Source organism: Melospiza georgiana, chromosome 2 (assembly GCF_028018845.1).
Source record: "Melospiza georgiana isolate bMelGeo1 chromosome 2, bMelGeo1.pri, whole genome shotgun sequence".
Classification (NCBI taxonomy): Eukaryota; Metazoa; Chordata; class Aves; order Passeriformes; family Passerellidae; genus Melospiza; species Melospiza georgiana.
Window position 1 is genome coordinate 63,475,958 of NC_080431.1, and position 20,706 is coordinate 63,496,663.

Sequence of the window (20,706 nt, forward strand, 5' to 3'; positions counted from 1 at the left end):
CCGGGAAACCATTTCCATTTTGATACCTGCTTTGAAAATTTTGGAGTTACTTAGTCCCTGCTGCCTCTTCTCTGTTGTCACATAGTTGCAACAGTGAGGGCAGTTCTCCTGTAGACTTTGTATTTGATGTGCTGGGGCCGTGTCTCTCTCGGGACTCCTGAGGAGGCATGCAACAGAGACCAGTCATGGTTTTACTTTTTAGGTAGATAGTCATGAGGCTGCAACAGACTGCCTCTGAAGCAGGCACCCAAATTCCATGTACATTACATATACATTACCAAGGGAGTGGAGGAGCTCCCAAGGGGAGTTATGAAGCCTGGGAGCTTTGTAGACAGCAAATTAAACCAGTGTGAGTGGCAGTACTGCTTCTGCTGTGAACTCTGAGTGGCAATTTAGTGCAATTTAGTGCAAGTTGGAAAATAGCCTCTCATTAATTTAGGTGGCTCCTGACAGTATTCAGAAGCAGAACTTAAGGACTTCAAAATTGAGTATCAGCCTTGATATCTGTATCTCTCTTTAGTTTTCCCTCATGGATCATGGCTTCTTGACATATCTATTACTTTCCCTTTTTGTTTCCATCATCAAAGTCACCTCACTGAAGAACCTGATCTTTCTGGAGTCAGTGGAATCTCTGCAGTTTAGACACCAGAAATGTATTCTGTTATTAACACCCCTCCCAATTAGTGCTAGAATTCTGGAAAAAAATATATCCCAAAGATGTATTATAAAATGTTAATCTTTACTAATTAAACAGAATCTGATTTCCAACGATATTGCTTTTGACCCACTTTTGATGACATCATTTCAGATTGTTTCCAAGAGCTAAAGAGTGACATGCATAATTGTTAGACCTAGATCAGAAGAGCTTCAGATGTTACCTTAAAAACAGTTTGGCAATAATAAAACTGTTCTAGCTGGATTGATGAGATCCAGCTAGATCTCAAAGTGTGAGAAACTAGATCAGTTTTGAGTAAAACTATGTATAGTTTAATTTGAAATGTGCAGCTGCAGTTTTGCAGAAAACAAAATATATAGCAAGTACAATGCTTATATTCAGCCTGAAGTTAAAGCATTTTTTTCCAGCTATCAATTTACAGCTTAAGATAATGGATTTTGGCAGTGTGCAGAGCTATTAAGTAATGTTTATTAAAATGGATAAGAAAAGACTTAAGAGGTGGCCTGTAAAAGAATTTTTGAAGGGCTGGTTAGTGAAATAAAGAATAGCATTTTCTCCTAGAAGTAAAGTTTTATATCCCTGGAAAAGTCATTAATGAAAAAGATTGTGGTGATATCATCTTATTATTTAATGCAGTTTATGAACTGATATGGAAACTGTACTTCGGATATTTTTTTCACTTCTACTGTGAGACTGAAGTGTGCTAAACATCTATACTAGAGAGAGAAATAATCAATTATATTTAAGTTTGCTTCAGTCACAAAACTAGCATACAATTTGACATGACCTTAATATTGCCAGGATCTATTATGCATTGTGCAGTTATTCAGAATAGGCAATAGATGTGTGAAACTCCATGCCAAAAGTCATTAAAGCACTAGAAGTTTGCATGGACTCAAGGAGATGTTGGGTAAATGCCAAGGGCACTTACATAGCCAAGAGTTGTTAAATACATAGAAAGAAACCACATCCAGCTCAGGATGTCCCTGAGCTCAAAATAAATTAATACTGAGAGAATATTTTTATTCCTTCCTAAGCATTTGCTTCTGACCAATGCTTGAATTGATGCATACACACTGCAATTGGATTTTTAGTACTATGTCCAACTCACTGAGTTGCTCTGACCTTGCAGCCACACACCATAAGGAAAGAGAAGTCATGTTGGATGAGGTGGACCTTTGGTCTGACCCAGCACAGTCATTCCTCCTGTCTTCTGAGGTCATTTGTGACCTAATTCTACCTTAAATGTTTTCCAAATACTTTCAAGATAGGACTAGACACGTGCACGAGTTCAGTTCTGAACATGAGCAGAGTATGTGTGCATTTACTTGCTTTTCTGAATAGAAGTGCTTTTGAAATCTGTAGATCTGCTAACAGGTCACAAAATTGACTGCCAAGTCAAGGCTGTGGAGCCTTGGGCAAAGGGATGCTAAAGCACTTTTTGTGCAGTGAGGAGCAGGGAGCAGTGTAATTGCCTTAAATGAATATGGCTCTTGGCAGTAAGGGGTGCCCTGGGGCCCCGTTTTTCACTGCAGGGGCTCCCCAAAGGCTGCGTGTCTCAATGGACATGATGGCAAGCAGAGTTTGAGCTTGACAGAGCCCATGCCCTAGATGCAGTGGAGACCTAAGAAATATGCATTTCTCTTTCATTGTCTTTCAAAATGAGCAAGGTTTTTTCCTAAGCACAGTGAGAACCACCCTGTAACTGGTTTTTGCTCATCTCTCCACTGCCTTCATGGTTGCCCCCAGAATGAACCTGTGGTCTGTGCTTGGTGATTAGAATCAGCTAGAAATCAAGTCATCCATTTATGCTTTCAGACCTTAAATTATTCTGGTGGCTAGTGAACCTTCTCCAGCAGAGCAGGAGAAAACTAACAGGCATTACTTTTAGCTAGTGTTGTAAACATTTACAAATGGACAGTCTCTCTTGAAAAAATGTGCGCATAGCTGAGGTCTTAGGATGTCTGAGAAGTCATTTTTTGACAAGAGAAAAGAGTTTGAACAAAGCATTTATTTGGCTCAGTCTGGGTTTTACATAATGTCATCCTTCTTGAATTAAATGTCACAGTCAAAACTATTTCACGAGAGAAGTTTGAGATAAAGATAATCTTAAAAATTTTGAAGAGGAGAAGACAGAATTACATCAGATAGAGTTTTGGACCTCCCAAAGAAATGTAAGGTTTGTGCTAATAGCACAGTCTGCTTCCAAGAGTATGGCAGATTTGATAAATGAAACAACACTGATAACTGATACAGAGGTCTTGAAACAGAAAATCAGCACATGCTTGCTGACCTGTTTAAATGGTACTACAACCTCTGCAAAAGCTGTTTAAGGTGCAGCCAGGATGACTGAAAACAACTTTATCTCTGGTGCGGAGGAATGTAGCACAGAGCAGTGGATGACCCACTAGGTACGGGGTTTTCCTAGATTCAGGTGCTGCAGAGAAGAAAATTCTGGTGCTTGTTGTGACCTTGCAGTCTCACTGAGGGTGCAGCAGTGATGGACTTTGAAGGGAGGATTGAAAAAACATACTTGAACTTTCATTATAGAAGAAAAGTACAAAATTAGAGAATGGAATTTATAAACACTGGTAAAAAATGAAGGGTCAATACAACTCTGCTGTTATCAGGAATACACTGGTTTTACACTCTCTAATAGCTCCAATTAAAATAAATATTTGTCAGTGTTAGTCTATTCACAGAGTCTGATACTGAGTTTGACTTTTAGGATAACTCTTGATAATTCTAAATGGAAAAGTGACCTTTTGAATTTCTCTGATGTAAATCAAGTATTCTGAACAATCATCTCCTTGATGTCCAGTTTAAACGTAGTAAGACCTCTTTGCAAATACAGTGTGTGTGTAAATTTAATTTATTTAATGAATTCAAACTTCTGTTACCTTCTGCTGGTGCCCTTAACTATATCTAATCTGTTGAGCTCTCTGTGGATATTATATTAGGGGCTGTCAAAAGCTGATTTGAAATATTCTGATCTACACAGCAATGTGCTAGAACTTTGAAGATTATCCTTGCCAGTTTTGTGTGTTATGCATTTTGCAATCTATTGAAAACTTCAACTATTACACAAATTCTTTGATTAAATTATGTATGCTTAGATCAAAGTAAATATGTTCTTTTGAATGGGGGAAATTCTAAATTTCAGAGTTATTTTTTCAAATATTTTGAATTTATTGTGAATTTTTTACAAACTAATGTTGGTGAAAATATTTCATTAGTAAATTAATTATTTTATTATTTTATTACTAGTTTTAGATAAAGCTTTCACTGTGGCTTCTGTTTTTCTGAAAAAGTGGTGCAGTGGAATTGCTTTAGCTGTCTCTTTTCATCCAGACTTTCCATATGTAATTTCTGTATCAAATGGAAATGCTGTAGAAGAAAAATTCTGCATAGGTAGAAAGTTTAAAAAAATAAGCAAGTCTATGAAAAATATGCCTAAGCCATTGGAAAATATAGTGAATTTTAAGACATTCAGGTTTTACACATGGCATTGTCACAAGATCAGTGACTCCTACAGAAAACAAATCATTTGTTTAGAAGGGAAGTCAGCAGCTTTATGGAGAAATAAATATAATTTTACAACTTAATTACAGTATAAACAATTCTTGTGGTAGTAATGACTTTGTTGTTATTGTTGTATTAATCTTACAGGACATATGGATATTTGTTTTGGTACCTCCTGGGACCTGCTAAATCCTCTGAGCATAGCTCTGACCACTCTTCTAAAGAGCTTAACTTGTTAACCATTTTTCACTTGTGTGACTAAATGTTTAATAAATAAAGGAGGAAAAAAGACAGAAAGAAAAGCTTTAAAGATATTCTATTTTCTTTTCTTTACAAGTTGTTATTCTCTGATTAATTTGCTACTCTGGAAGTTTTATCTAACAGTGTTAGTTCACTGAAATAAACTGAGGAATTTCACACTTCCCAGCTGCTGTTGAATGCTTTAGGAGGTTTGGTGGTGTAGTCTTTTCTATGGCAACCCTATCAGTTAACTCCCCTGCACTTACAGCACCTTTTTAAGTACCAGACTCTCTGAGAACTGAGAAAATGTCTTGATATAGCATGGCTAATAATGGGGGTAAAATCTGATAGAATTCTTCAAGAGTAAAAGTATATTGTGACTTTCAGGTAGGGATTCCTTTTGTTTTCAATTTTGTTCTTTATGCAGAAGAACCTGGAGTGTGTAGATCTGTCCTTCTTTCGTTTTGGGGTTTTTTGCCCTTGAATTTGTGTGTGTCTTTATCTTGAAAGACTTTTTTTTTAAAAGGGCTGGAGAAAAGCTTAGAAAACTTAACTTCCCCTTCACACACTTCTAGAGAGTTTTCAGGCTTCTGGGGGAAGGAGTAATGTGGTTAGCTCTGTAATGTTCACATTATCACAGAAGGGGATTCTGACACTTTCTGAACACAATTTTCCTGTCTTTCCAGCAATCTGCCACATCTAGGATTCTTAGATATTTTTTCTTCAAGACTTGTATGTTTTGAGTATTGCCTGCTATTTGGGATCTTCTTCATTTTTGACAGTGATTTTTTTTCCTAAATTTCAGAATATTTATAAGAAATGCTTGTGTAGTTACAATGACCTCTTCTGTTGTGTTTTAATTTTATTGGGGGACTGGGTGTTTTTTGCTTGTTTTTGTTTTTTTTTTTAACCCACAAACCACAAACTGTAAAACTTGTAATTCCTTTACCAGTATTTACTGAGTTTTAGGTGGTTTTGCTGTAGTAAGCCATCCTAAGAGTGTGTACAACTGGTGTGCTTACTGGTATAATGTACAGTGCCTTGTAACACTGTTAAATACATGTGTGGATTAAAACAAGAGCCTTAAAGCACAACCCTGTAGCTCATGCTTTACATGACGAATAAACTAAAGGCTTCTGTCTCAGTTGAGCCAGCAGAACTTTCTTCCAAGAATCATGACATTTTTAAACTGAGTTTTCAGACCCTTCCAAAAGGGAAACACTGAAATTTGGATAAATTCATAATAGCTACAAGTTTCTTTTAAAGTCTTTGCAGATTGGCTAAATAGAAGCACTCGTTTACAGAAACTGATGGCAGATAACATATATTATAGTTGGATATTTAAGATTCTAATTTTTTTTTCATTCTTCGATAGTGTCGTATAAGTGTTTTTAGGCCTTATGTACATCTTCTGTTTGGTTTGGTTTGAGTTTTGCTTACTCTTCTATACAGAAACATAGCTCTTAGTCCAGGAAGATGAAGTCACAGGGTATTTCCACTTGTGGGGAGCTTGTCTTTGGTAGAGAAGTGGTTTTAAATCCATAGGTTCTGCTGCTGCAGGGTTGGTTTTGGTCAGCACCGCGGTAGCCTGGTTGGCAACTGCAGCACCGGGTGTATTTCTTGTAATGCCGTCTCAGTGTCATGGTGAAAAGTCCCTGGCAGAGCAAGTACGAAGTACCTAGGTTAAAAATTAATGGGATTTGTGTGATTATATTGGCACACAACGTGTTTTAGGGAGTGATACAGCAACCCAAGGCTCTTCTACATCTACTCTGGTTGGAGGCACTGTGCCATCAGCCACTGTTTAAAACATTTTGGATGTGCAAACATGTTAAGAGTAGTGCTTAAACAAGATGGATATTCTGAAATGTGTTTCAAAAACACACAAGTGACAGTGTTCTCTGATGAGAGAGAGGCAATTTCTTTCACCGTGTTTCCCTTGAAGCACATACTTTGTGTGTAAAATATCATGGTGGTGCAGCGACTTTGAGGGAATACTTTTGGCACATTGTTGCAAACCTAGGGCATACAGAACTCTTGAAAGTGTATGTAACCATGGACAGGAGCAGTCTGGAGTTTTAAAAAGCTTGTGAGACAAATTCTGGTGTATTTCTGTTCTTTTTTTATCTCAAATTATCTCTAAACTTCCTACTATCTTAGTTCCCATTCCATTGTATTTACCACTTCTTGCTCAGCCATTACACAGATTAGAATAGCCATCTTGTTTCTAGTCCCTTTTATTCATACATGAATGTGGATATATTTAAATATTCACAACCATTACATGCTAATGCAATACATTTGTTTAATTACCAAAAAAAAACCCCACTTGAAAATGTAACCACTTTGCTTTTTACTGTGTAACTTCACTGTCTGTTGCGTCAAATCTAGCTCCTTTATCCTCAGAGTTTCGTCTGTACTGTTTTGTTTACCTATTGGAAAGTTGCCTTCTCTTTTTGTTATCTTCTCCCGGTCTAGGTTTTAAACATGCCTTCCCTTAGGTTCTTCTACCTAGGTCCCTACATCCAGCATTAAATATTTACTCCTTTAAATTCTTCCATATGAGCACTGAGTCCAGAATTTGTCATGTTCAGAACAAAAGTTGTCTAGCATTCAACCACCTACTATTAAAGCAGTTTACTTTTTTTTCCTGTCTGTGCAGTTGCAGGACCAAGCACTATGACAGTAAAAACCTTTTAAAGCTGTAAATCATCAGGTAAATATATGGCACCATGCAGCTGGCATGAGTTGGACTGCAAAACTTCCAACAGTTTGGTGTTGCACTTCTCAGACTCAGGCATATATAGTCCCATTCTCAAGGGTGTGCAGTTAAAACTGAATCTCATATAATAAATGGATTATCTCTTGATGTAGTTCAGAACAGATGAAGTACAGCCTCTGTCTGAGTTACCCAATCAAAGTTATTTGAAAGGGCATATGGTTTCCTTCTGCAGCAAAAGTGCACTTAAGAGGTAAAGTCCTATCAGCTTGAAAATCCCAAAGATCTGCAAGCTCAGGGTAAGCAAAATCAGATGGCTTAGAAGCTTTCCCAGCTCCTTCTGAGAAGGTGTGCAGAGAGACACTCCATACATCATTTGAATTGAGAAGGAGGAGATAAAATAAAGATATTATGGCATTTCAAAACAAGCTTGATCGTCAGGTCAAGGATTTCTGCCCCTTCACTCTCATGAGACCCCATGTGAAGAGTTGCATCCATCTCTGGGGCCTCCGATGTAAGAACAACATGGACCTGCTGGAGTCACTCCAGTGGGGGATACAAAGATGATCGAAGTGCTGGAGCACTTCTCCTGTGAAGCAGCTGGAGAGGGACTTTTTACAAGGGCATGTGACAAGGGATGATGGTTCTAAGATGAGAGAGCGCAGATTTAGATTAGATATTAAGAGGCAATTGTTTGCTGTGAGGGTGGTGAAGCAGCAGCACAGGTTGTCCAGAGAAGCTGTGGATGCTCCTTCCCTGGAAATGTTCATGGGTGGGCTGGATGAGGCTTAGAGCAACCTGGTCTGGTGGGAGGTGTTTCTGCCCATGGCTGAGGATTGGAACTAGATGATTATAAAGTCCCTTCCTACTCAATCTGTTCTGTGATTTTATGATTTTAAAGGCACACAATAAAGCACCACACATAGTATCTTTCAAACAGTACACAGTGTGTATTGTTTACGCATCCACACATTTTCTTTCAAAAATACCTAATTCCTCTTACTTTTAAAGATAAATGTATTTGTGTCTTCACATTTTAACTGCTCTTTAATGTGAAGTGATTGACTGAGAAAGATCAGTGAGAAGGAGATGTGACACATTTTTCACCCAAGTCTACTGACTGTCGAATACAATGTAATGAGCTCTCCCAGAGAGTTGTATGGACACATTTCTGGATGTGTTGGCTTTGAGGCATCAGTGTGGTCCCCCTGCCACTCTGTATGTATTTAGTACTTCTGCACCAGTGTGTGTGAGAGGTGTGTCAGCCTCAGTAGGGGAATGTGTAAGGAGGCTGGCGTGATAACTTGCAAGTAGAGGTGAAAATGTATGGTTTGTTAAATCAATTAACTGGTTCCCCAGCTTGTTAGTGCTTGGGTACCTTATCTGCCTTTCTTATATTCTATTAGGGGAAATGTGCTAGTTTCCTACTTTGTTTTAAGCTTATGTTTAAAAATGAGCTCTAGTAATTCCAGAAATTCTGGAATTAAATGCTGAAATTAAAAACCCTCATAAACTGAGACTGTTTTCTCTATTATCCTCATGTTTGAGTTAATTCTCCATTTGGTGTGGGTGCTCATAACAGTTGCTCTGTGTGCACAATTTAGTCTGAACTCAGTGAAATACAAGGGGAGGGAGAGAAAAATTAAAACCAGAAATAGCAGGGGTTTAGATGCAAATAAACTCCTCAGCTGCTGCTTCAAACATAACCGTCACTAATTAGTACCAGCACAGCAGAACTGACTGAGCAGCTATTTGAAAGAAAGGAGGGGAGTGGCACCTGTTAGTGCATAGAAAGGGCTTCTTCTAATTTTCAAGTGTTTATATACAGCCATTAAGAGCAGCCAGACATTAGACTTTTGCATTCTCATTCTTCTCTTGTCCTTACTTTAGCAGGCTATTCTGTCTCAGAAGTAGCTCCTGAGAAGGTATTTTTAATCTCTTGCCCTTTTCATATTTAGGGATTTCTTGACAGTCAGAGCTTTTAGAAATGTAGTTGCTTGTTCAGTTTCAGTCACTCAAATACTTGTAATTTGGAATTGATTTCCAGAGAAATATATTCTCTGCATGTGTTCTGTGCTTTCCCCCTGTGCCCTCCCCACAAGTTTACTTCATGTCCGAGCTAAGTTTGATTTGCGAGCTCAGAAAACATAATGTTTAAAAAAGCAATACAGATCAATTCACATCATCAGAACATTTTGGTTCTGATCTTATTTCTTTAACTTGGTGTTGGTTTTGGTAACTGGTGCATTTGATCAAGACATGGCTCACTTCCTTTATTGTAAAAGTACCAACTACTTTTGCACATACTTATACAAGCTTTCTTAAACATTATGATTTTGAGCTTTCTGTAAGTCACATGTTTCTGTCAGATGGATTTCTTGTCAAAACTCTTTTTCATCTGTCAATTATTGCATCATATGAAACTTTGAAACATTCAGCTCTGAGCATTATTCCTCTGTGCATTCAACATGCGTGCTGGGTATGTTAACGTGCAGCGGAGTTGGAGGTCGAGTTACATTTTTTGTTATTTTGGTCATTGCAGAATGGATTGGGTTGAAATGGAGATACAATAATGACACTAGTTAACTGCAACGTTTTCATCGGTCCTACAGAAATCTGATACAGAGTTGCTAAATCCTTCTGTAGATCTAGTGTGAATTAATGGCTCCAAACCTGAGGCTCCCAGAGATCTGGCTGGCACCAACTCGATTTTAATTACGTGCACACATTGGTTTAGTTATTCTTGTAGCAGGTAAAATGAGTGTAACAAGTTAATTCTTTCAGATTAGAGGAAGAAAAAAAAATATTGGTCCTCTTTTCAGATGAAAAAATGGCATCTTAATTTCATTTTTTTCTGAAGGAAAAAGAAAGGAAGCTATGTAGATAATAGAAGAAAGAAAGACAATGAAAGGATACAAAGAGACAAAATAAGTAGATTGTATGGAAAGGAGTAAAGAAAAAAAGAATTATATTGGAAAAAATTAACTGGAAAGTGTATTCTGTCTTATAAGCAGAAAAGATTAAGATAGAAAACTTGAAAGGCACAGGTGCATTAAAGCACCAAATGCTGTGCAAAGGGACAAAAAGTAAAATTAATTAGAGGGGAAGGCATAATTTTAAGTTGAAGGGGGAGATAAGTGCATATGATATTTTAAAATATTTTCTCTTGAATAATCAGCAGCATATATTTGAGTTTGTACTTAAGAATGACTTAGATTTTTAATAGATACAGAATTAGTGTTACCAAAAATCATATCACAGTGATCAGCAGTGTCGCTAAAAACACAGGTAAGGATTATGAAAGTTTTATTTATGTAACCCTTCATTGTTATTGAATTTATTTAAAAAAATAAAAAAAACAAAACAAAAAAAAAAAAACACAAAACCACAAGCCAAAGAGTGAACACCATGAACACTATTAATTCTTTAATAGCATCTTAAGTTTAGGAGACTGACTGATAAATAGATTAATTATGTCAACATGAAAATTAATTGTTTGAAGTAATGTTGTTGTCCTTAGGCATTTCTCTGTGCAGGAAGCTAGGAAGGAAACCACAGTCTTTGGTAATGCTTGTAGATGCCAGTGGCTGGTCAGCTCCTGATCCATTGCCATGTCACCTGCACAGCATCCTCCTGGAGCCCTTTTCATGTCATTCAATTCTAATTTACCATCAGCTATCACAGCTTTATCATGCGCGTTCTGAAATTGGCACTGAAGGCTTGACATAAAACCACAGAGGCATATAAATTCCAAGTTAAAGCTAAAATTTCATTCTCAATTCTCTTTGTGGGGCTGCTGTGGAGCATGTGGGAAGACCCAGTGTTTGAAGCCCCAGCTGGACCCACACACAGAAGAACAAGCTCAGCGAGGAATTTCAGCCCAAGCCCTACCGCTAAAGCCACGTAGCTCTTTGTGGTTGGATTTCTCCTGTGTGGCACTGTTAGAGGCAGAAATAAGCCTAAGTCAACCCCAGAGTTATTTTAAACTATGCTTACAAGAATCTTGTGGTAGTAGTAATAGATTCTTCTCGCCCATTGTGCCTCAGAAATTTAAATAAATTTAAATTTTTGTATCCAGCTTGCCTTGAGCTTGCACTGTTGGAAACTGCTTAGGTGTTAGATTACATATACCCTAATATCTGAGGTTCAGCCTTAAATACATAATTATTTCTTACATAATTATTTTTTATAGTATACCTGTCTTTACTTGAAACTCGTTTTATGGTAAAACGCTGCTTTTTGTCCAATACATGCATTTTTATGAGAAAAATGAGCTTTCACAGTATTTTTTTAAATGTCAGGAATGTCAAATCTTTTTTATCTGAAGGACTCATTGGATGACTCAGGAAAAACTACTTAGAAATTAGTCAGGATTTAATTGAAGTGGGAAGGATACTGAATTGTGAAGAGAGAGCTTGCTTCCCTCTGCACTCATTAGATCAGTACTTCAAAAGAAGATCAATCTTAATTTTAAGTGATTGAATCAGCCTTTTCTTCAAAACATAATTTTTATTTAATCTTTGGTTAGGCACTTGGAATAATGATTAGAATAGTTATTCAAACATTTATCTCTTTTAAGAACAAATGGGAGTTATGCTTATAAGTTGGTTTTTTGTTTTTTTTTCAAAAAACAGGAGCTTCCTACTTCTTCCCATGTATTTCTATCCCTTACCAACTGTCTTTGGTGGGTCTGGCATCCCTGCTTATTGAAGACTTGGAGAGATATGTATTGGTGAAGAAAATAATGGTGAATGAGCTTTTAAATCAGGTGGTAGCTGCTCTAGCTGAGCTCATGCTCATGTCCTGAAGGGTGTTCTTTGCAGATGACAAATTTCCTTAATAGTGACAGGATGTCAGGAATTTTGCAAAAGCTTAGAAAAAAAAGTAGGAGATGGCACAGCTGATTTATTTAGTCCTGTTTTGTTCTCATTTGTGCTAGTTTTGAAGCTGATGTTTGTAAGAAGTTAGCCATGGCTGTTTTACAAATCAGGAATGCCAGTTTCACAAAAAGAAAAGGGTTTGATGAGTCCACAATCCCATTATTGTAATTCTGATGGGAATAGGTTCCTTTCCAAATACAAGGCACCCTTCAGAGTTGATATGTGAACACAGAATCACAGAACAAGCTGAGTTTGAAGGGATCCATTAGGATCTTCAAGTCCAACTCCTGGCACTCCACAGGACACCCCAGGAGTCACACCATGGGCCTGAGCACACTGTCCAAATGGTCCTGGAACTCTGCCAGGCTGGTGCTGTGACCATTCCCCGGGGAGCCTCTTCCAGTGCCCAGACACCCTCTGGGTGAGGAACCATTTTCTAATGTCCAACCTGAACCTCCCCTGGCACAGCTTCGGGCCATTCCCTTGGGTCCTGTCACTGGGCATGAAAGTGAAGAGATCAGTGCCTGCCCCTCCTCTTCCCCTCACAATGAAGCTGCAGACTGCAGTGAGATTTCCCCTCAGTCTTCTCTTCTCCAGGCTGAACAGACCAAGGGACCTAAGCCATTCCACATACGACTTTTCCTCAAGGCCCTTCTCCATCTTTGTTGCCCTCCTCTGGACACTCTCTTAACAGCTTAATACCTTTCTTATATGGTGGTGACCAAAACTGGTACCTATGGATTTCAGTTAAAATTGTTGACTTCTGAAATTCAGTGTTCTGTTATCAGTAACAAATTTAGCTTTAGACAGAATTCAGGTAAATACTGCAAGACTTATGAAACTTGAAAATCCAGTTGGTTTGAACATTAGAATTTGCTTTTTACTTCTTGTCTAAACTTTTTTTTTTGTATTTATGGAGAAAGATTGCTTTTCATTACATAATTTTGGTTAAAGGACAACTGTGAAACCATTTTGAGCTTTTTTTAAAAATTTGCCATTGGGGAAAAATTGCTTTCATTACTGTGAGAAGGATGTGATTTTAATAAGAATGCAGCATGTTAATACCCAGCAACCGTGAAATACTCATTTGGGATTTGCAGCATTTGTTGAGTCTTGTTAACTAAGCAATTATGGAGTCACTTGTCCCCTAAAGTTTTGAAAATAATAAAGCTACATTTGTTGCTACATTTGATTTGTTTTTAGGCAGTATTCTCCAGAACATGCAGGTCTGAACAGCAGCAGTGCACTTGGATTGTAGGCCATGATAGAGCTCTATACTGTAAAAAGCTTAAAGCAGTTCCCTCTAAACCAAAGCAAGTCTTGGCTTCAGATACTTAGAGTTAGCCCATATTTTCCTTACATATCAGAATATGACTGTTTTAAATCTAAATTATGAGCATTGGTTTTTTCTTGTTGTTGGTTGAAGGGATCCCACCCTTCATTGAAACCTGAGGTTTGAGGCAAACAAACATGCTACAAGGGAAAACTCAGATTGACTGTAACAGGTGCTTGTTGCCTGTCATTCAGTGAAATACTTTAACAAGTCCTTAATGCTAACATAGAGCTGCAAGGCATGGGATTAAATGGCAAGTTGAAGCCTTCTATTTGGAAATACAATAATATATAATACAATATGTGACAGTAATTGTTCTATGATTAATGTTCAAATACACACAGTGTGTGTTCTGAATCTTAGAGTTTCTCATTTTCCTGTTGTCACTTACCATCTCTGAAATCCTGAAGTATAAATACCTCTGTTTCACTGGGTCTGTGTCCTCTTTTGCTGCCAGTAAGTGCTGGTGCTACTCATCAGAGTATTGTCAACTCTCATGGTTTTCATCCTGAGTGTCTCAATATTAATGAGGAGCAGGTCTAGTTGGAGATTTTTTGTGTGCTTGACTAGTTGAATCTTTGGTTTTGGTGGTATGATCTCTGACTCTTTTGTTGGTGTTTTCATTGCTTTTCCCATTTTTTGACTTGTCTGAAAGACAGGCCCATATTTAAACTAGAACATCAGTACTCTCCCATCTTAGGAGTTGCTTCATAGTTCAAAACTTAACTTCAGGAGTGGCTCATTTGCATGGATACTCAGCACATTTCAGCCTTTGCTGAGCCAGCCACTAACCTGGCAAAATCTATTTACTGTTTGGTGGGTTTAGGTTTTTGTTAAGTTATCAAGCTGAATTTGGCTCAGCAAGAGCCCAAGTAGCAGAGCTGGCAAACAAGGAAGTGCAGGAAGACGTGGCTGAGAACAGGGGAGTGGAAAGCAGGATCAGCCTTAGGTGACATTGAGCCATTAATTTGGTTCATGTGTTCTCAGTGAAGCAAAAAAGTACTTTGACTATCATGTAAGCACGTCATTCTTTAAGACTGTGCCATAAAAGCTTTTATTGCTGGTAGCTTTTTGTTGTGGCTACCCACAAAATACTGAGGTTGATCAAGATTGGGTATAAGGTTTTTTCTAATTACATCTTTGGTCTACAAATGCAGTGGACTTCTTTTCTTTTTCAGAAAGAAGATGTCATTCATGCAGACGTGGATGAAAGGCTGTGTCTTCGAAAGCACCGCTTCATGCATTTTGCATCGTTGGAATATGAAGGAGAATATTACATGACACCAAGAGATTTCTTGTTCTCAGTAATGTTCGATCAAGTTGAACGTAAGTTGTTTTCTTGTCATTGTATTTGTGAAGGAGAAGAATCTTGCTGGTCCCCTTAGAGATGTCATTTGCAAATCACTGGGATAAGATCCTTTATGTTACATAAATCAGCAGAAGCCAATTTTTCAATGTTGCCCATATGGATTCTCACAGACACCGCTACCCTTTACACAAGTGAAGTGAGGCTGATGATTTAGAAATCTGCTGACTTGCTGATGACATCTCTGCATAATTTACATGACTGATCAGTATGTAGTTCCTCAATTGCTTACATGCCACAGAAAATAGAATGAATGTATTATAATAGTGTTCATACCGTTACTGGTCCTGTTATCTTCTATCCACTTCACCAGCAAGTGATTCTGTGACCTTTTTTCTTAGAGGAGGCAGTGATGGGAATGAGTTAAATGAGAATAATAGAGCCCAGAGTTCAGTTCTACATTTTTGGTTTTAAATCTTCTTTGATTTTTACATAACCTAGTTAAGAACAAATCAAAATCACAAGTATCTTTTCAAGAAGAGCTTTTAAAAGTGTACTTTCTGAGGAGAAGATAGGAACAGCACACAAATAAAAAGTGCATAGGTTGTTGTCCTTTTCTGCAGGTTTTCTGGTTTCATTAATTCTCTCCCATTCCTTAAGGTTCTTTCATCTTTGTATCTTCTTCTGTTATTTCCATGATACCATTATGTTTTTAATGATATATGCTTTTTTTCCTAAAAAAATTAGGTTTTATAGTTTTCCCAATTTTTTTTCTTTTAGTTTTCCAGTTAAGTTTTCCAGTTTCCCGAGAGGATTGTCACTTAGAGGACAAATCCTCTGTTGGTTCACCTGCTGAGGGAAAGAGAGAGAAATCCCAGCTTTAGTAGTTGTTTGCTGCAATCCGCACATGCTGACCAGGAGAACATGTTGTCTAGCAAAAGCCATTCAAAGCCTGGGATGCTCTGCCCACCTCCCAGCAAATGCTGTAGTGACTTGGGAGTATTGAACTGGAAATCCTGAAAGGAATTCAAGGTCCTGTGGAAGGGTTTGAGAGACAGGGAGAAAGAAAGAGACCAGAAAGCACTTTGACTGAAGCCTGTCGAAAATCTAGGGCAGAAAGCAGTTTAAAAGAGCTGCAAGTAGTCAAATAGGACAATTATTATTAGATAGAATTATTGGTAATAAAAGAAGTTTTCCAGTATCTGCCAAAAATCTGTAGGTGATAAGGATACGTGAATTCACTGCTGACACAAAGCTTCTAATGTTGCACAAAGCTGAATATAAATCCTTAGAAGAACTTTATGACCTTGAGAGTCATGGAGATTTTTAAAAATGCTGGTTTTTAATTGTATGGGTGTTAGACTTCGTTCCCCCTCAAAACTTAAATCATTAAGTTAAAAACATGAAAGGGAACTTATTTTGAGTTTTCCAGCCTGAAAGACAGTGTGTACAGAAAATGTTACTTTTTAATGTGTGGTTTTCAGACAGTTGTGTCTGAAGACAAGGTTAGAGAGATAAGTGTTTTTCAGTTCTAGCCATTCATCCATATTAATTGGTTACTCCAAGTATAATAGTACACATGCAGATTTTTAATGAAGTGGTATGGGGTGATATTTATTTGTAATGCAGCCAAGTTAATTTCAGTTGCTTTGCTAATATGAGTAGGAAATAGCATTAAACAGAAGCGAATAAATAATGACAAGAAAAAAACCTTTGCTCTAATGCATATTTAGCATTTCAAATTGAGGTCAGGCTTGCAGCAGTCATCATAGATGCTTGATAGAAAAATGTTGACGCTTGAATCTAACGTTCCAAAATATTTTTTAACTGCCCTTGGTAGGGTTTTTTGGCCAGTAGCATAAACACAGTGGTAAGCAATTCTCTTGATTTCTCTTGCTTGGAATTTTACATTTTTATGTGACTGCAAACAGACACAGACTTTGATAGTAGAGAAATATGGCACTTGAAGTATTTTAAAGGAAGTGGTTTTATTCATTGTGTTTCAAAGAATTTCCTTGAGGAAAATAAACAGACCTGTCTCAAGTGTCTGTCATGGTATATTCAGAGTAGGTCAAGATAGTGAACTTAATAGCAAAGCAGCAGTTATTTTGGAAGCTTTCTGCTTATGTAATAAAGTAATTCTCTTTCCCCCTGAACAGTGCCTTTAGAAAGGAGAAAGGTATGACACCACTTACCCTAGAAAGCTCTTCACTTACTGCATACTTAGATGCAATTTTAACATGTGATCCCACATGCATATGGTGAGGCTTACAACGCTGAACTTCAAGTTTTAATGATTTGGTTATTCTCTACATATTTTTTATTAATTGCTAATAAGTAAAAAAACCCAAACCTCCCAGCAAAATCTGAAGCACCCTGGCAGTAACCATTCATCTTCATAAATCTTTGCTTGGAGTTTTCCAATTGAAAGCTGCTTATGGTAATATGGAAGACTAAGGGCTGTTCTAAAGTTTTGTTTCTGCTGTACTTTTTACAGACAATATGCAGAAACATATGGCCAGCCTCATGAGCAGTTTAGTTATGTACATCATTAAATACTGCTGAGGTTGATCTGTCCCTATTCAGAGATAAACACTCCCACAAGGAAAAAAGGCAGGCAAAAGGAGGGATGAGAAACACATCTGAATTGAGAATAGGAGACATTGCCTGGCCAGCCAGCCTGAGGGTTTTTTGCTCATGGGTGGTTGTCACTGGAGAATTACTTTGAAATTTCCTTTTAGTTTTTAAACATAGTTAAATTGAGTAGAAAGTAAATGTGGTATTGTGTAAACCAGAAGAATTGTTGGTGCTAGCATTAAAAAAATACCAAAATATTTCAGCTATGTGCAGATTATCAAGTGAATTCCTGTACACAGTTGGGTGGAATTTATTGCTGAAGCAAAAATCTTAGGTGTGGCCTCTGAAAAGGTTGCAAAAGATGCAATAAATTATAATTTATTGTGGAACACTTTACCAGATAAGAAAATGGATGAATTGTACTGCAAATATATCAACTGTCATCCAGCATAAGTGATCTTGAACCCTGCGTGGTAGACCTTAGCTCACTACCTCTGGTCATTTATTTCCTGGTGCATGGGTTTCTCCATTACTCATTTTCTTTAAAATAGAAAAAAGTTGTGAAATGTTTGCATTCCTGTTAATTAAATCACACCTTCAAAGTTATTTACTGTGAGGGTGAAAATGAAGAAAAATATTTACAGTATTGCCATGTGAGGAGGATGAGCTGATAACAAATGCAAAGTCTCCTGACAGACTTTTTGTTATGCATATTGACAAAGCAAAGAGCTCTATAAAAGAATAAAGACACCATCCAAAAAATTTTTGCTTGGTTTTAGAGGCAGTGCTTCTAACACCAAGTTACTCTGTAAACATGTGCCTTGTTCTATTACTGTTAGTTATTTTATGAAAGGAAGCAGCTACCTCTTTATAAACAGTGACAAACAGTAAATGAGATGAGGTGGTGTGGCACAGCATTTGTGTCAGTGCAAAACTAATATGGCAGCATTTTTTTCTACCAGTTAGTTCAGTGCATTCTGAATGCACCATTGGGGATTTTGGGTTCATGGCTATATGCCGTGTAATCTTGTGTTAAAATTGTTACCTCAGGGATGTGTGGCAAACCATTGCAAAACCAGCCAAATTCTTCTGGGTAATCTGTGGGATGTTCATGTAAATCATCATACCTGATGCAATGATAGTTCAGTGAAAATGTGTTCCCTGTTAATGTTCCTATTGTGATGTAAAAATACTTCACAATGTCTGGTAATATCTAATACAAATAATATAAACTTGCTGTGTTGCATCAGAAATTCTGGCATTTTTAGCATCACAGGTATGGGAAGGATAAAATTCTACTGATTTACAGTGAATTTTCGCTGCAGTGCTGGAGCATTTTCAAGAGACCCTTCATGTAAAATTTTTATCTTAGACCATTGTGCATAATTAGGCTCATATTCCAGATTAGACAACTAATGCTGTGTTAGAGCTCCATGGAAATATCATGGTTGATGTGCCGTTGCAGAACATACAAGAAAATATGTATTAGTATTTGAAAAGGACTGTAAGAGTCCTTCAGGAAATGAAGATGTTGCAATGCATTGAATCTGAACTGTGCTTATGTTCATTTTTTTCTGGAGAAGATTATTCCTCTTCCAGGTAGAAGACAAACCTTCAGGTTACCTTGTCTGATAACAATTGACACTTGCTAAATAAAGATCTTGATCCTTCTTTCTCTGCTCAGTCCAGATTTAATGTGTTGTAGCATCTTCATTCATTCAGCTGCAGTAAAAGAGATCTTCCTGTGTTCCACAGTACCAGGGTACCAGAGGCAGTATTTCCATGGCAGAGTCCTATCTGCCAGTGAGGATAGGTGTGTTCTAAGTTCTCTTGGAGAAGTTGTTCAAGTTGGTTAAGCTTTCTGTGGGGGCACAGTTGGTGCAAAGTTGTTTTGTGTTTGCAGCCTTGATATGATGTGTGGCTTCCTGTCACAGCATCAGCGTGGTCATGGCTGTGAGGGAATCTGAGGAAAGGACACAGTGCAAGGCTGTGGTAGCTAAAACATTGAGTTCTCCATTGTCCTTAGTTGAGGTCAGTGCTGGTGCAGTCAGTGGTGTTAGGAGGGCCAAGAGGGAACAGGCAGTAGATGAGCACTTTGGAATGAGCTGAGTCAGTCTTTTTATTTTTGGGTCTTGAGTTTTTTGCCTTTGGCAGGGGTTCAGACGCCTGTACTTCAGTGTCTTCATTTTGACCTGAATTTCATAGGCGATAGCTGATGAGACTGATGTGAGTCACGCATCAGTGTCAGATCTAAAATCTGGGCTTCAGAGTCAAAGAATAAGATTGAAGCTTGTATAAATGGAGAAGCTTTATATGGGAAGTAGGGATTGAAGTGTTGCATGGGGAGCCATTGAAACAGCTGGGAGCTGAATTCAATTTTCTCCAATTTCTAATGTGTTAACAAAAATTTGTTTTCTATCTCTGCATTTAGTGGTTTTTAGTACAGATATGTCATTGTTGCTCAAATTCCCCAAACACAGTAAAGAACTCTGCAAGCTGAGTACACATGACAAAGATGACCCCTTGCCCAGTGGTAGATGGAAGCTAAAGTGAAGATAAATGCAAAGAAAAAACGTGATGGTTTAAGGTCATTAGATTAATCTCTTTTGAACTTTAGAAAATGAAACAAAATCAGCCATTTCTAGCCAAAGCTTCATATTCATCATTGTTTACTCATTGCTTAAAGTGGAGTTGTGAGTAAAGGAAAATACTCTTCCTATTAAGGAACTGAACAAAAAAGCAAAGATAAACATTGATTGCTGAAAATGTCTCCCATACTGTGGATTCTTCATCATTCAAAAAGCTTTAGGAAATCCTACCACCACCCAGTCAAAGTCTTCAAAGTAACTTACTTTCACTTTCCCTTAAGTGCCCAAGTAGAATATTAAAATAGTTGTTGTGCATAAAATACTAAATTGTTTTAGATCTAATGTTGTGCCTCAGCCAGTTGTTGGTAATTAATTAATTAAACTAAATAAGGGAGTATTTTGCTTTTTCTTTTGTCCTCATCAATTAGATGTTAACTCTGATAACTAATATACATAGGCTGTATGTTTATCTAAAAACTAATTTCATGGTAAATAGTTATTTGTTTAGAAATATGGCAGAAATTCCTATGATCTTGATAATGTGTATTTGTGTCTATTATGCCTATATGTTTTGTTGTGAACTCAAAATAAACACTAATCCACTTTCATGATGGTTGCACCAGAAGGCACTACACAACAGAATCAAAGATGGTATTCTTGAGGAGAAATGCAGTGTTCCCTCCTGCAGCATTCAAATCTGCTCTACTGGCCAGGCTTCTTTTTTGGTGTATTAACCATTGGCATCTGTACCAACTTATTTGTTTGCTCCCATATTTCAGAAAAGTGTATTTGATTGAGAGTCCAGAAAACAGCTGAAGTGGAGCAGTGCTGAGAGCAGAGGTGTTTGGTGAGTGCTGGCTTCCAG

At 37.5% G+C, this 20,706-nt stretch overlaps 1 protein-coding gene across 2 annotated transcripts in view; it reads left to right on the plus strand.

Annotated features, from left to right (window-relative positions):
* Window positions 1-20,706, plus strand: part of MICU2 (mitochondrial calcium uptake 2) — a 135,433-nt gene that overhangs the window by 57,393 nt on the left and 57,334 nt on the right. The window contains exon 2 of one of the 2 annotated variants that reach the window (XM_058045149.1): window positions 14,549-14,696. In XM_058045149.1, the coding sequence (XP_057901132.1) occupies window positions 14,549-14,696 (148 nt within the window). The remainder of the gene's footprint in view (window positions 1-14,548; window positions 14,697-20,706) is intronic. The other variant, XM_058045150.1, reaches the window with a different exon arrangement.